The sequence below is a fragment of the Acanthaster planci genome, linkage group LG10 (assembly GCF_054643075.1).
Source record: "Acanthaster planci isolate LZ-2023a linkage group LG10, COTS_SCS, whole genome shotgun sequence".
NCBI lineage: Eukaryota > Metazoa > Echinodermata > Asteroidea > Valvatida > Acanthasteridae > Acanthaster > Acanthaster planci.
In genome coordinates this window covers 3,101,854-3,115,485 of record NC_141786.1, presented here as the reverse complement: position 1 = coordinate 3,115,485, position 13,632 = coordinate 3,101,854, and the positions used below count along the sequence as shown (strand labels likewise).

At 42.6% G+C, this 13,632-nt stretch overlaps 2 protein-coding genes across 6 annotated transcripts in view; one reads left to right on the top strand and one right to left on the bottom strand.

Annotated features, from left to right (window-relative positions):
- The window catches only part of LOC110984302 (ABC transporter G family member 20-like), a 55,659-nt gene extending 47,226 nt beyond the window's left edge, over positions 1 to 8,433 (top strand). For all 4 annotated transcript variants that reach the window (XM_087142808.1, XM_022244332.2, XM_022244333.2 and 1 more), the window contains exons 17-21: positions 785 to 873; positions 1,223 to 1,326; positions 1,947 to 2,106; positions 2,550 to 2,654; positions 2,944 to 8,433. In XM_087142808.1, coding sequence (XP_086998934.1) covers positions 785 to 873; positions 1,223 to 1,326; positions 1,947 to 2,106; positions 2,550 to 2,654; positions 2,944 to 3,050 — 565 coding nt within the window. In that variant the 3' untranslated portion in view covers positions 3,051 to 8,433. The remainder of the gene's footprint in view (positions 1 to 784; positions 874 to 1,222; positions 1,327 to 1,946; positions 2,107 to 2,549; positions 2,655 to 2,943) is intronic.
- Positions 8,434 to 8,772: 339 nt separating this feature from the next.
- The window catches only part of LOC110984301 (hemicentin-2-like), a 31,777-nt gene continuing 26,917 nt past the window's right edge, over positions 8,773 to 13,632 (bottom strand). For both annotated transcript variants that reach the window (XM_022244329.2, XM_022244330.2), the window contains exons 15-17: positions 13,348 to 13,465; positions 12,331 to 12,477; positions 8,773 to 11,664 (exon numbers count right to left, since the gene is read on the bottom strand). In XM_022244329.2, the coding sequence (XP_022100021.1) occupies positions 11,429 to 11,664; positions 12,331 to 12,477; positions 13,348 to 13,465 (501 nt within the window). In that variant the 3' untranslated portion in view covers positions 8,773 to 11,428. The remainder of the gene's footprint in view (positions 11,665 to 12,330; positions 12,478 to 13,347; positions 13,466 to 13,632) is intronic.

Below are 13,632 nucleotides of genomic sequence, written 5' to 3'. Positions count from 1 at the left end.
GTTGTACCAGTCCAAATCAGTCAAATGACATATATGTCTAGGTACTGTAGAGGGAGAAGTGGAGGGAACTTTCGACTGTTTTTGACGGTTACAGCAAAAGGAGGGTGAATCAAATGTTATTCTCCAATGCGTCAGTGTTCACAGTGCGTGCACACACGGAGGTGTCACTTCATGAAACCGTACTTATTTATTAATTGGCTTAGCATGAGGAAGGCGCATCAGGTTACAGTGCTGGCCTTGACCAAGGTGTTGGGCACATCTGGACTATGCATAGAAATTATACAGTGCGTCGACCCGTTCATGGTGGTCTTACCCATGTCTCTCTCATGTTGTGTACCTGTCCCAATAGTCACAAGGCGCACTCATGTGTACATGCCCCAAGCTCCAGTTTGTAACTGGACAGGCCATGCGTATAGTACACGCATGTACATGTACGTGCATGCATCGCAGTACAGGGCTTGCTCTGTGAGTTTGCCATAGCGCACCGTGATAGTACACGGTGGTTCGTTTGTGGTGGGTCGCGTTTGTATGAGGCCAGATCGTCTCCTTTCGACAAAAAAGTGCTGAGATCGACTGGCAAGGCTATACAGTGCATGAATACGGTGACAATTTATCTCTTTCTTTGAAATGACAAAGTGTCACACAGTTAGATTTTCTCTGCATAATATGTACCAGTTTGGCCCCTTGCTCTGTTTTGCTAGAATATTTTTCCAAGGCAAGTGTCTCGGTATACTGCAAATAATCTCACTGACCTTTTAAAATTTGTTCGGTTTTTCCATCCCAGAATCATTTTTTTTCTGGCCATGGGCGTAACAGCGCTGTCCTTAGTGACCGAGAGGAAAGAAGGGTTACTGGACCGGAGCTGGGTGGCTGGTAAGATGCATGATTTCAGACGTTCTTCATCTGTTGGCATAGCAGTGCTGGACCAAGATCTGGCCCAAGATCTGGCCCACCTTGTCGATCTTTTTCAGAGGAAAAATACTCCTCTGCGAATTTGTTTTGGTATGTCGGAATCAACTAGCTATGGCTAGTGTAATACACCCGTCTATGGCAAGTGGCCACACCTGTTTGCCACTGGCTACAGTGCTTTTGCAAAGCAATAGGCATAGCATTTGGACGTGACCCAATCATCAACTGCACTTTGCTCAGCTACAATGAAACAAGGTTTACCAAGTTCTAAGGGTCTCTTGATGGTTTATGTATGTTTGTTTGGTCTTTCCAGGGGTGAGTTCTACGGAAGTAATGCTGGCCCACATCCTTGTCACTGGCTTGCTGACTATCATCCAAATAATACTGGTCCTTGTATTTATCTTGGCTGTCTTCAAGGTCGGTATTTTCTTCCAGATTGGATGTACATGTACTTGCTTGGAGATTTTGTCACGTAATCTATGTGCTCACTTTCATGAAAGATGCGAACCCCACTTAAGAATTGTTTGTGATGGCCCATGCTGTGCCCACATTGGCAAATTTGGTTTTCATTTGAATGTGCACAAACGTGGTAACTTCATGGGGGAAGGTACAAAGGGGCACACTGGCAGCGACATGGCTGGGTTTCATCTTGTAGAATCTTGGTTAATGAACCACTTCCGTATTTCAAGCAGATCAGGTGACTCAAGATCAAAGCAGCCACGAGAGTCAACGTAGGGGAAGCACGCCGATAGGGCAGACCTCGCAAGCACGTACTGCTGTTCCCAAGTGACTACAGATACCTTCCATCTTGGGCATGTGCTGTCAGAATACCAAACTCGCTCAATAGAGTACCGAAGTGTGATGTCATTGTGAACCAGAAAATGCAGTGCAAACGAATGGAGTACGCCCGCGTGTTGGTTCACGCGCTGGTTCTCGCGCTAACGCCTTTTACACACTAATTGTGCGCATGACGTATTCACCTCGGTACTCTACGAGTACAGTTCAGTCACACCCAGGTCTGTTATTCTCTGTTCCAGATCCCCAACGAAGGCAGCCTGGCATTGATCACGCTACTCTGTATCCTGCAAGGTTTCTGCGGTCAGGCTTTCGGTCTCTTTTCCTCCTCCGTCTGCAGCACCGAGATCACCGTCATGCAGTTCACGCAGGGCTTCTTCTATCCCATAATCCTGATGAGTGGTAAGGGACTGTCCAGACAATTCAACTTTTCCTCCGATCAGCTGATCTCGATTTTCACTTCCAACTCGTTGGGATTTCCTAGGTTTTTTTTGTCGAAGTCCAAGTTGCATGCCTGTCTCATAAGAGGGAATGAGCGCCGTGAAATTTGTGAATTCCCTCGGGGAATTTGCCATGTCCCGACGAAAGGCGAAAAGAGAACTAGGGAAAAACATAAAAATAGGAGGGATTTTGTTGAAAATCACCAGTAGTTTGCTTGAAAATACCGTAGACATTGACCTTCTACTGCCAATGGTCGTCAATGGGCTAGTGATGACTGCTTTGCACCCTTCCCAAAGAAATCCTGACGATTCCCATGTACCCAGCATACGGTTCATTTTCATCTTACAACAGGGGTGCGACACTGTACCTGGATTTTTTTCACTTTTCTTTTTTTCCTTTTGCAGGTATCATTTGGCCCATCCAGTCCATGCCCGATGTCCTCTATTACATCAGTCTCTGCCTGCCACAAACTTATGCTAACGAGGGACTCCGTAACATCCTCAGCAAAGGTCAGTCACATTTCCCTGGCTACATGGTCTTTCATCAGGTTTAATGGCTTCCGGCTAGTGCCCCCCCCCCCGCAGAGATATTGACAAATGGGAAGAGCCACCAACGTAGGGTTGGACGGCTTAGTTGGTAGAGCACTGGTACGGTATTCCAGAGGGTCGCAGGTTCAAATCCCACTTCAGTCAAATTCTTTGTTCATCTTTATCAATTTTAAAAGCCTTGATTTTATTTATTTATTTATCTATCTGTATTGTGAAGAATATATTTCCTATTGTTTCCATGTTGTTACAGGCTGGGGCATGGAACACTTTGAGGTGTGGCTGGGTTATGTCATCACTTTGGCCTGGTCGCTCGTCTTCCTCACCTTGTCGGCCGTGTTCCTGCGCATAAGAAAGTAGACCCTTTGTTGTTTTTTTAATTTTACCTCGTCCTTAGTCATCGGCGGCCAACACACTCAGCAGTATTTGCATAAAATGCCAATAGTGCTTTGGTCGTTAAACGTACAATTCTTTTGGCTACGCACATCTAGTTTACCTAAAATAGCAAACACCATGTGACTGGCTCTCGGCCAATCAGGATACAGAATCTATGGATGAGATGTACACGTAATATAACAATACATATGCCCACGAAAGCCACTGGCTGAGTGGGTACAGCCACATCTCACATTGATACGTGTGCTGTTGTTAGCAATAGGTGGGTAAATTGGACTTAGTCATTTGGGTATTAAAGGGCAAACTCTCAGCATGGTGTCAACTGTTACCTCTTAACTTCAGGGTCAACTTTACCTACATGGGAACAGGAATTCAGTTTATATTTAGCCATATCTCTACATCTTTGTAATGCACAAAGACGGTTTGAGGAAACGCGGTGGTTCCCAAACTGTGTCACCTGGGCATTGTTTGTTTACTCTCAATTTGTTTGTTTGTTTTTTTTTGCATAATGTCGTTGACGATGGGGTGCATAGAGACAAGAATCTATCTACATGACCGGATTTTGCAAACATGTACCTTGAATGAATTACATGTAGCTCATAGCTTCTCGGCTCCATGTGTGGCCCTCTTATTCCATGATTTAAAAACAGCTAAATGATACATCTTGTAAACATCTGCTGACAAAACATTTCAAGTGGTTTTTTGTGCATGCGTGGCATACATACTGTAGTGTGGACCTCTGCACAAGAGGTCCACACAATGTTGGGTGTGATGGCGTTGTGTGGACTCGCACCTGTCCACACACCCACGCTTACCTTACATACCTAGTGTGGACATTCCTTCATTTTCGTGCATTTAAGAAAACTCAGTGAAAATACTTGTTTTTCTTGAACTGGGGACACGATTTTCAGCAAAATACTTGTTTTTCTTGAACTGAGCACATGATTTTCAGCAAATTACTTATTTTTCTTGAACTGGGAACATGATTTTCAGCTGGCGTTTTGTACAAGGTTTCCTTGACTATTCCTCTTCCTTTTAAGACGGATGATCCCTACCCCAAAATGCCTCTAAACTTCTTTTTCAGAGAAGGGGAAACTTCCTGTGGGCATGTGTAAAAGAGTCCACAGAACGTCTTCCTTTCATGCATCGTGTGGACATCTTTTGTTCACAAGTCCACACTAGGTATGTAAGGTTAGCGCAGAGTTTTCCTCACTGGAAAGAGTTTCAGAGGCATTTTGGGGTCAAGGTTATCGGTTGAAAAATGAAGAGGAACAGTCCAGGAAATCATCATCAAAAATCCAGCTCGAAGGAGTTATCCTAGTTGGAGAAAATGGAGCATTTTCTTCAAGTTTCCTTAACCACAGAACAAAGGAATGTCCACACTTTGTATATAAAACAGATATATGTATGTGTGGGTGTGTATATGGGGAAATTACAATTATAACCTTTTGATGGAAATGTTGAACATTACACACTCACCTACAGGGATTTTAAAAAGCCTGTGAGATCTTTGCTTTTAGGCTTACAATGTATGTGAAGAGTCAACACGTTTGATGTCAATATGTTAATTGAAAATTGAAGGAAAAAGAGCCTGCATTCTGGCAATACGAGCCCGGATTCACAGTGCAGCTTGCCACAAAGAGGTTGTGTTGAACGCAGACAACTCAAGTTGTTCCCAATGTTTGTTTGTCAGGATTGAAGACTCAAAAGTTAATTCTTTCAGTATCGCTGTTAAATATTTAAGGTAGTGGCTTTCATTAGGGTAAGGAATGCCCTGACCAATCATTTCTTCACATTGTTCACTTGGTTTAATGCAAGTCACGGCGATGAGTCGGCCATTTTTTTTGTCGACCATAAACTTGAAATTTGGCCTCTTTGTGGTAACCTCTTGGTGTCTTACTATATTATGAATCACCTACATTATTGAGAACATAGGCCTTACTTCTAATTTCCTACCTTACAGACTTACTCTGGTCATAGAGTACCAAAGTGAGCGTGTCACATGCACAATTCTGTGTGTAAAATGGAGCACCGCACGTACGTACTCCATTGGTGTGTACAACATTAAGCCTAACACTCCTCAATCCTTCACCTGTTGGAGGACTGAGGAGTGTTAGGGTTAATGGCTTGAAAGGACATCACACTTTGGTACTCTGTTGGTACCTGCTTCTCCTGGTCTAGTACCCATGGAGCATTTTGTCCTGGGTGGGTGGGGGGAAGGATTGCATCTGTTACCTCCCTTCCCTTGCTGTCATGCTGCACTACATTTTGTAAAATAGAATAAGTTATTTTGCGAGGCACTCCTTGCAGGTAAAGAAAAGTGATTTTACTATTATCTTTTGGTAGACGGATTTATAAAATGGGAAGGGGGTTGGGGAAGGGATGAAGAGCGTTTGGAATTCGCAACCAGGCAGATTCCGAACATCTGAGTCATCGGACTGTGCCGTAATTGAGAGACAATGCGGCCGATCAATGCAAAGTGTTTTTTATTAGGTTTTTGATAAGAGTAACTTTGAGATCTGTTATCTTGCAAAGATATTTTTTCACCTTTTCACCGTTAAATGTACATGTAAAAGAATTAGAAGAACATTTAATTCACTCTACTACAAACATGTATGTCAGCTGCACCAAGAGAACTGTATCAGTGAATTGTCTTTCAGTTGAATGTACATGAAAAAGCTGCGCTAAATATATCATTTTATTTTGTAGCATATAAATGCTTGAAATTTAAATTCGACGAATGTTTCAGTGCAATGGTTATGTGCCCATGTAAGTACTTTAAATGAAAAGAAAGCAGCTGATGAGTATTGTGGAAATCTACAGGGTTTGTCTGGCAATTTGCTCCTAGCGGGGACAAGAGAGAGCATTTCTTACGCGGAAACGACGTCGACGGGCCTTTGGTAGGAAAATCAGTTTTGTTGGCATTTTGGCACGGGGCCTGTGACTTTGCGCAACTGATTTATTTTGAAATGTATGGTCTTTGTGTGTGTGCACCGGGCCCGTGCATAAGCTCAGTTGAAAAAATTTTCCATCACCCTGTCTCTCCTTTACCAATTGAGGGCGCACTTCAACTCGTGAATCCAAATTACTAGATTCATTTGTTCCAGAGAGTGTCTCTTCAAAGTTGTGAACTACAGATACATGTACATCTACCTAGTTGTACAAAGCTTCATAATGCATTTTAGCCAAGTTACCAGAAGATGTGCTCTCTCCGCCCTGGGTGGAAGTGCGCCCTCAATTGGCAAAGGAGAGACAGGCTGATAAGAAATTTTTCAACTGAGCTTATGCCTAAGTCTTATGCATAGATTGGTTGTGTATAGTCACAGGCCCTGTGCCAAATGCAAATAAAACTATGGTGACTTTCCAACCAAAGGACTATTGTTTCTATGGAAACACACCCTCTCTTGTCCCTTCCAGGAGCAAATTGCCAGATGACTAGATCGTTGGCTTTAGTCATTCCCCGTTGTGAACTCAGAATAACCTCAAATCACATTGATAAATCATCTGCCCCGAGTTGATAGATGCGATATGAAGGATTTGCTATCCTGTGTCCGTATTCATTTATAAAAGCCGGCCAAGCCTTCAGTAGGTGGCTGCTGAGATGACCCCAAGTTGATAGCTAAGCCTAGTTGAAAGCTAAGTGATATTCATACAACTTTGCTAATTTTGCTTGGTTGCTAAGTTGGCTGCTAACGTTATAGTTGATGTGGGGTGTCTCTAAGTCCCTATTTGGCAACTGAATCATTTTGTGGTTTACACATTGAACAGCGAACATGGCAAGATGTATACTTGAGCTTGCACAAGTGAACAGTGCAATTCATTAAAGTCAGCTACTTTTTGCTGTTCCTAAAAGTCATTTGACCCATCCAAAGCATCACCATAGTATGCAAATACACATTCTCTGGTTTTGGGGTTTGAAGAACTGCCTTATGTCCTAAGCCGCGTGCCCAACATATCTAGCTACCAACTACCCCGGTAACATTCTTGGCAAGGTTTTATGAATATTAAATTAGTTGGTAACCACAAAGCATAAAACTACGGATTTAACAGGCCGCTAAGGTCGAGTTGGCTGCTAAGTTAGCAAGCTTTGATGAATATCGGCCTAGGCATGTCCGGGCGTAAATAGATACTGTACATGCACAATCAACAACTCCTGCTATTAACGAACATGTAACATACACGTATATTGACATTTTACACAGACATGTAGTACATGTATGGTAAGTAATTTTAAACAAATTTGCAAGTATTGCTGTTTGTCTTTCAATGCTGACAATCACTATGATTTTTCCTGCAACTTTGTGATTTTCTTTTTGTAGCTATTGTAATGTCGGGTTGGACTAGACCAATGATACATGTAGCTGTGATTTCTATATTAAGATTTAAATGGTATGAGCAAGTAGCGGCCGGTAAAGACCAAATGGCTCGCAGTTTGATCGGCATTTATGAGTTTGTTTGTTAGCTTGATGAGTTCTGTACTGCACGCTTGTTTGCCCTGCTGATGGGCTGCCCAGTTTTATTGTGTTGTTCAAATGTGACTCACTCACCGAGGAGTTTTCATGAAGTGAATATATGGATATGACGACAGTGGCCAGGCAGCCGAACTGTGGCAATGCTGCCATTTATCTGTGGCAATTTAAAAACACTGTTTCACATCATTTGGAAATTATTCTTGTTCTTTTTATTTTGATGCCGGTGGTTGCCGCTATTGATTCGAAAGTCTGGAAGGAATTTATGCACAAGTCAAATTATTTTGTGTACTTCAGACGCCAATCTGGAAGGTTTAGCATACATGTATCTGGCCAACACTTGTCTTCTTATATTTATGACTTGAACACTACTAGAAAGCGTAATCTGATGAAGAAACACTAATTCAGGAGTGAAAACTTGATCTTTTTTTGGAAGTACCGGTACATTGAAAATTTTCTGATATTTAGATCCCATAAACTCTGTAGTATAAGATCAAAGGTGGTGTCCAGATATCAAATTTGTTCTTCAGCAAAGCAACTACATGTACGTGTATATAAAGCAGAACGCTTTGGCTGAGCTACTCCATCAGTTTTCCCCTTAACATGTTTAAACTAGGGTGCACATGTAACTTTCATGGTTCCAAACATACAAATTTATTTCTAAAAGGAAATATATAGTACCTAAGTATTGGTGTTTGTTTCAATTTGTTGCTTATGTATACCAGAAGTTTAGCATCCTCTGCTTACACAGATTTGGATCAAGATGAAAAAAATTGTGATTTTTTAAACTGGAATTCCATGTGGAGCAACAAGGGAGAGCAGTTTTCTTAGTAAATTTGTAATAAATGCGCAGGGCATTTGCCTTGCCAATATCACGACTTGGAATTTCTTGAGTCAGATCACCTGAAGAGTTTACGCACGTTACCTTGAAAACTTTGCACTGACACAGCCGCCTTGAACCAAAGAGTAAATTCTGGATGGAAAAAAAACCAAAACCCACAATTGTAATCCATTACAATTGTGGTTTTGTGGTTGCAAGATACATGTACGAGATGTTAGAATTTTAGACTCACCCGCAAGTTTTGCGGAGAGTGCAAATGGGTTCACAAACGACTTTGCTGAGCACTGAAAAGGTAATGCCACTAAAACAATTGGACAGACTTTTGAGCAGAAGATTTCAAGACAAGTGAAGGATTTAACCTCTTGCAAAGCGGACATCATTTTAAGGCATTCAGAATTAGAAAGTTTATTCACTGTTAAACTTGAACAGAATGGAATACTGGCTACTCGTATAAATCAAACCCTGTGACAGTCTGGAAAAAGCTTTTGCTGCCAGGTTTTGCTTTTATTAGTTAGTGGAAAATATGAAAGTCCCTATCTACAAAAATCAAGCCGTCAAATTCTACATAAATGTTCATTTGTCAATCTTCATTTCAGTGTTAAAAACTACATGTACTTCGGCCAAAAAAACAAACCAAAGTTCCATAGCTTCTTACATAGCACTCGCTTGCAAAATTTACGTACCTTACCTCTGAACTAGAAGTTTCCACTCCATTGAACTCAAATTTTTGTAAGACAGAGCAATATATTGATTTCTCAAGGACACAAACAATAAAGAATGTCAGCTTGTACCCATTTTGTCACAACACATGCAGCTAGAATATATCAGATTATATACAGAATAAAACCCAAATGGTATTTTCTGGAATGACTATTGCCAACAATGAAATAATTTCAGCAGTAGTCAGATCAAGCTCTATTCGGTTTCAGCCAATGGCGGTTTCCTCCTGAAACGATCTGCCACTTCAAATAAAAGCTTTCCAAGTTGGCGTTTCGTCATTTGCTTGCAAAACTATGTACATAGATTTCATGCAAACATACGGCAATATTGCACTTTATCCACAAGGATGTTCAGTCTACTGCGACCGATTTCATGAGACTTGGTGTCACTTCACATGAGGCTGTGCCCTGTGCTATAAATCTCTAGCAAAGCTGTGAAATGTCCTTTGTGTGGTCGGTTTTATAGAGAGATAGCTGTGCTTCAATGCTTTTCAATACCCTCCTATACAAATGTAATGCATTTCTCGTTGAAGCTTTAATAAGGTGAATGTTCTTGCGCCTGACGAAGAACGTGCTTGGTCGGCGGAACTCCATTTTCAATGAGTTTGAAGCAATTACACGTACTGCATGCATGGCGTAACTTGGTGCACAAGTCCTCAACTTACGCAGTGCATAACCTTCACGAGTACACCACAATTTCTTGCCCAACTTAAATGTAACATATGACATCAGTTCAATCATGTCCTTGCCGTGAAGCTCTGGGAAACAGTCTTCAGGACTTCCTCTCACTGTACAAGCCTCTGCGGACACGTAGAGGATTAATGACCTCGTTGCTGAGGGACAGATCCGTGCTCGGCAAATTCCTTCACAATATTGCACAATTTTATCTCGTAACTAATGTCGTTATAAAATTTACAAGGCACTTAAAAGATTTATGTGAATATATACAAACGAATTAGATTTCTGTAAAAATGCATCTTGGTTAAACGCAGGAAAATCCCTTTTTTTTGCAACATGCTATTGAACATACAGTGTACAAATCTCTTTCATGAATTTCTACTTATAAATCTTGCAGTATTGCACAATGCCCTGCATTATATACTGGGAAAAAAATTCCATTCTCAACTCCGATTTTTTTCTGGCTTATGCCCAAAAGACAATTCTGCAGTTTTCAAAAATGAACCCTTCCCAACTAAATCTTACTTGTAAAAAACTGTGAGAGATCTGGCCAGCCCCACATCTTTAAAAAAATTGTAAAGACCTGTAGAGTTAGCCAAACAACTGCAACCGGAAAAAAAATAAGTGTCAAATATATCACAGCAAGGCATACACGCTTATTCCTCCTTTTGAATACATTCCAAGCACACAATGTACCAGGTCAGAAACAAGAAGCATGACTGGATGTACCTATCCATTCCAAATTGGGGGCCAATCAAACTTCCTGAATGCAAAGTCATTTTACTGAAAAACAGAAAAGTAATTCTGATGATTTACGAAGGGCATACTGCATGCATTGGTAACACCGCTTTGCTGGTAAACATCGGGGGGAAAAAAAGAACATTTATTTCGACAAGAAAAAGCAAGAGCAGGAACTTCACAATCCAAAGAGGGAACAATAATGACTGGTCCTGTGCTCCACCCACAGGCAGAGTTTCCACTTCAGGATAAAGTGTGCCGAGTGCATGCAAGATTACAAAAGCTGCCATCAACAAATTGACAACAGAAATTTGAAACTAAAGGTTTTTACAATTTGTGGGCCGCACTGCGTTTTTATAGTGTTTGTACCGTTTGGTATCCTTTGTTTCAACTGATAAAAGGTTGCATGAAACTTAAGCAGTTTATCCTGCAATTGAAGTCGGTACATTTTGCATCGTTCAAAACTGAAAACCTGAAATATCCTAAAAACAGAGTGGTGCCATGTTTGGTGGCCAAGATCACCAGGTGTCATGGCACACATACGTGTATTCCGTATGTAGCCTGTTTTTCAAGTCAGTGATGACCTGCCCCTCTAAACGCGTACAACTCGAATAAGCCTGAATGAGCCACTTTGGTATATTGACAGTGCGGTGTGAATCCAAAATAAGTGCATCCAAGGTCATGTGGGACCAGCATTAAGGGCACATGCGATCTGCCCTATCACCGCTGCCTTACGCCGACTTGCACGTGTGCTTTGAACTCAAATGACCTTGCCTTTCTTTGAAGTACCGAATTGGCCCATTCGTGGCGGAGGAAGGGGTGGCGGTATGAACTGGATAGGTCAGTGTCCGGGGGGGTCAGACTGCGTACCTGGGTTGTGCTTGCGCCGCTCTCTCTTTATGTTGTGGTGGTCTCCTTCTTGGCTTGGCCGTTCTGTCCCACCGAGGCGTCGGGCTGGCCCTTGGTGTCGCCTCCTGCCCCAACCCCACCCCCCTTGTCGGGCTGGACCTCCTTGAGTTCCATGTCCTTCTGGGGGCTGTCCGTTCCGCCGCCCCCCTCGTAGGCGGGGTTAATGTGGGAGGACTGGTCCTGCTGGTTGTTGACCAGAGCCTGGTTGTCATCCTGAGCCCCTTCTGGCGGATCCAACAGGAAAATTGAAAGGATGAATTCGAGTACGGGACGTAAAGGAAATGGGTCCCGAGCGGGAACCAAGAGAGGGCGCAATTTTCCTATCAGCAGAGGTTCCTTATTGCCTGTTTTCAACCGATGAGGGGGGGTGCTTCTGCTCAAGGCGGGGCGAAATGTACCAGGTGTAGTGTAGTTTGGCAAAGTGAAATGTACCAGGTGTAGTGTAGTTTGGCAAAGTGAAATGTACCAGGTGTAGTGTAGTTTGGCAAAGTGAAATGTACCAGGTTTGGCTCAAGTGAGCCAAACTACTGCAGGAGGCCAGAGTCAGACCACAGACAGGTGTACGTTTGACACTGATATCAATCAACTTGGGAGAAACACAGTACGAAACCTCACAGTCTATGTGGGGTACATTGGTAACTCAATCTACAGGTTTAATATACAATGCGTGAATTAAAACAAGTCTCGGAAAATTGGCTTTATGAAATACGTTTTTGAGGGGATAAAAATACAACACTCCCTGAGGCCTTAGCGTCTAGACTATAGCACAGTAAATGCCTGTGTTGCAGTCAAATTAATTTGTCACCTGTCCCGTCTATGATTTCAGATGACCAATTGTGACATCTTGTGACAACTGGTCACTGATGACTTGATTCAGCCAATCAACTTACGCCTGGCTCGCATGAAAGTGAGGTTGGAGCCGTGGCGCTTGCAGACGATGACACAGATGATGGCGATCAGCATGCAGACGGCTGCGACGATGACGACGACGATGATCAGGAGCTGGGAGAGGGAGAGCTCCAGAATGCTGCTGCTCTCTGTGGCACGAGGAGGAAGGACATGCAACACAGGTCAACTGAGAGTATAGTTTGCTTCATTTTTTCGCATCTTTACTCCTTGAATTTATTTTGTCGTCTGATTTTCTACATGTATTTTTGTCATATTCCACAAATGGCATTATTGAAATGTTTTATTGAATTGTTGTCGCGAAAAAAAAAACCCCTAAAAAATCATGAACCAAAACCAGGGATATTGCCAGTCAGGCTCTTGCCCATAGCCTGAAACTACGGCCTGAGAAAGCTCAGTCTACATTGATATGGCCTGACATTAAGCCCCACATTTTACAAGAAAAAGCCTGAAATCTAGCGTAAAATCTGGTCTGAAAACTAGCCCCCCCCAGCACACTCCATGCTCGGCCTGCATCAGTGCAATTTTGTTTGGCCTCCCCGGGGAAGTATCAGACCTAGGAATACAGCTTTGAGACTCAAGCTAGGGTGAAACGGGGATCTTTCAGTTTGTCAAAGAGGGGAGGTGTTGCGTCAAAGGAGACCTTACTCTAGTCAGCACTTTTACTTGAAGTCATTCAAGACAAGCTCTGTAAGCCTAATCGGCAGGGCTGTCTGTGTCGCTTTATGTCAACATGAAACCCAGGCCTTTTAATTGGCTGAAAATTTGTAATATATATTCCACTTGGCCACTAACCAGACGGGGAACCTATGGGGAGCTTACACCTTTGGGAGGGGCTTGGGGAAATTTTTTAGCCACGGTTGATCTTTTTCAGGAGGCGTAGAAACCCTGCAGCAAGCATGCAACCTCAGAAATTGATCTTTTAATAGTCTGATCGTGAATTAGATGCAGATTTTCCAAGGAGAACTCTGATGAAAGAACATTGATATTTCCAAGCTTACCAATTTCCTTGGTCTCAAACTCCATGCTGACCACCTCCCCCTTGCCCAGCTTGTTGTTGGCCCAGACGTTGACCTGGTACCACGTTTCCGGATCCAGGTTCTTGAGGCCCATGGTCCTCTGTCGGGTGAGGGGGAAAGATCATTTCAAGACTAGGAACTTACTGAATCAGACTGCATCTTAATTAGAGATCACTAAATAAATCACAGCATGAAGATTTTGGTGATACCCCCCACAAAACGTCGTCCACACCAAAATGGCCTTGACAGTGATCATAAAACAGCCTG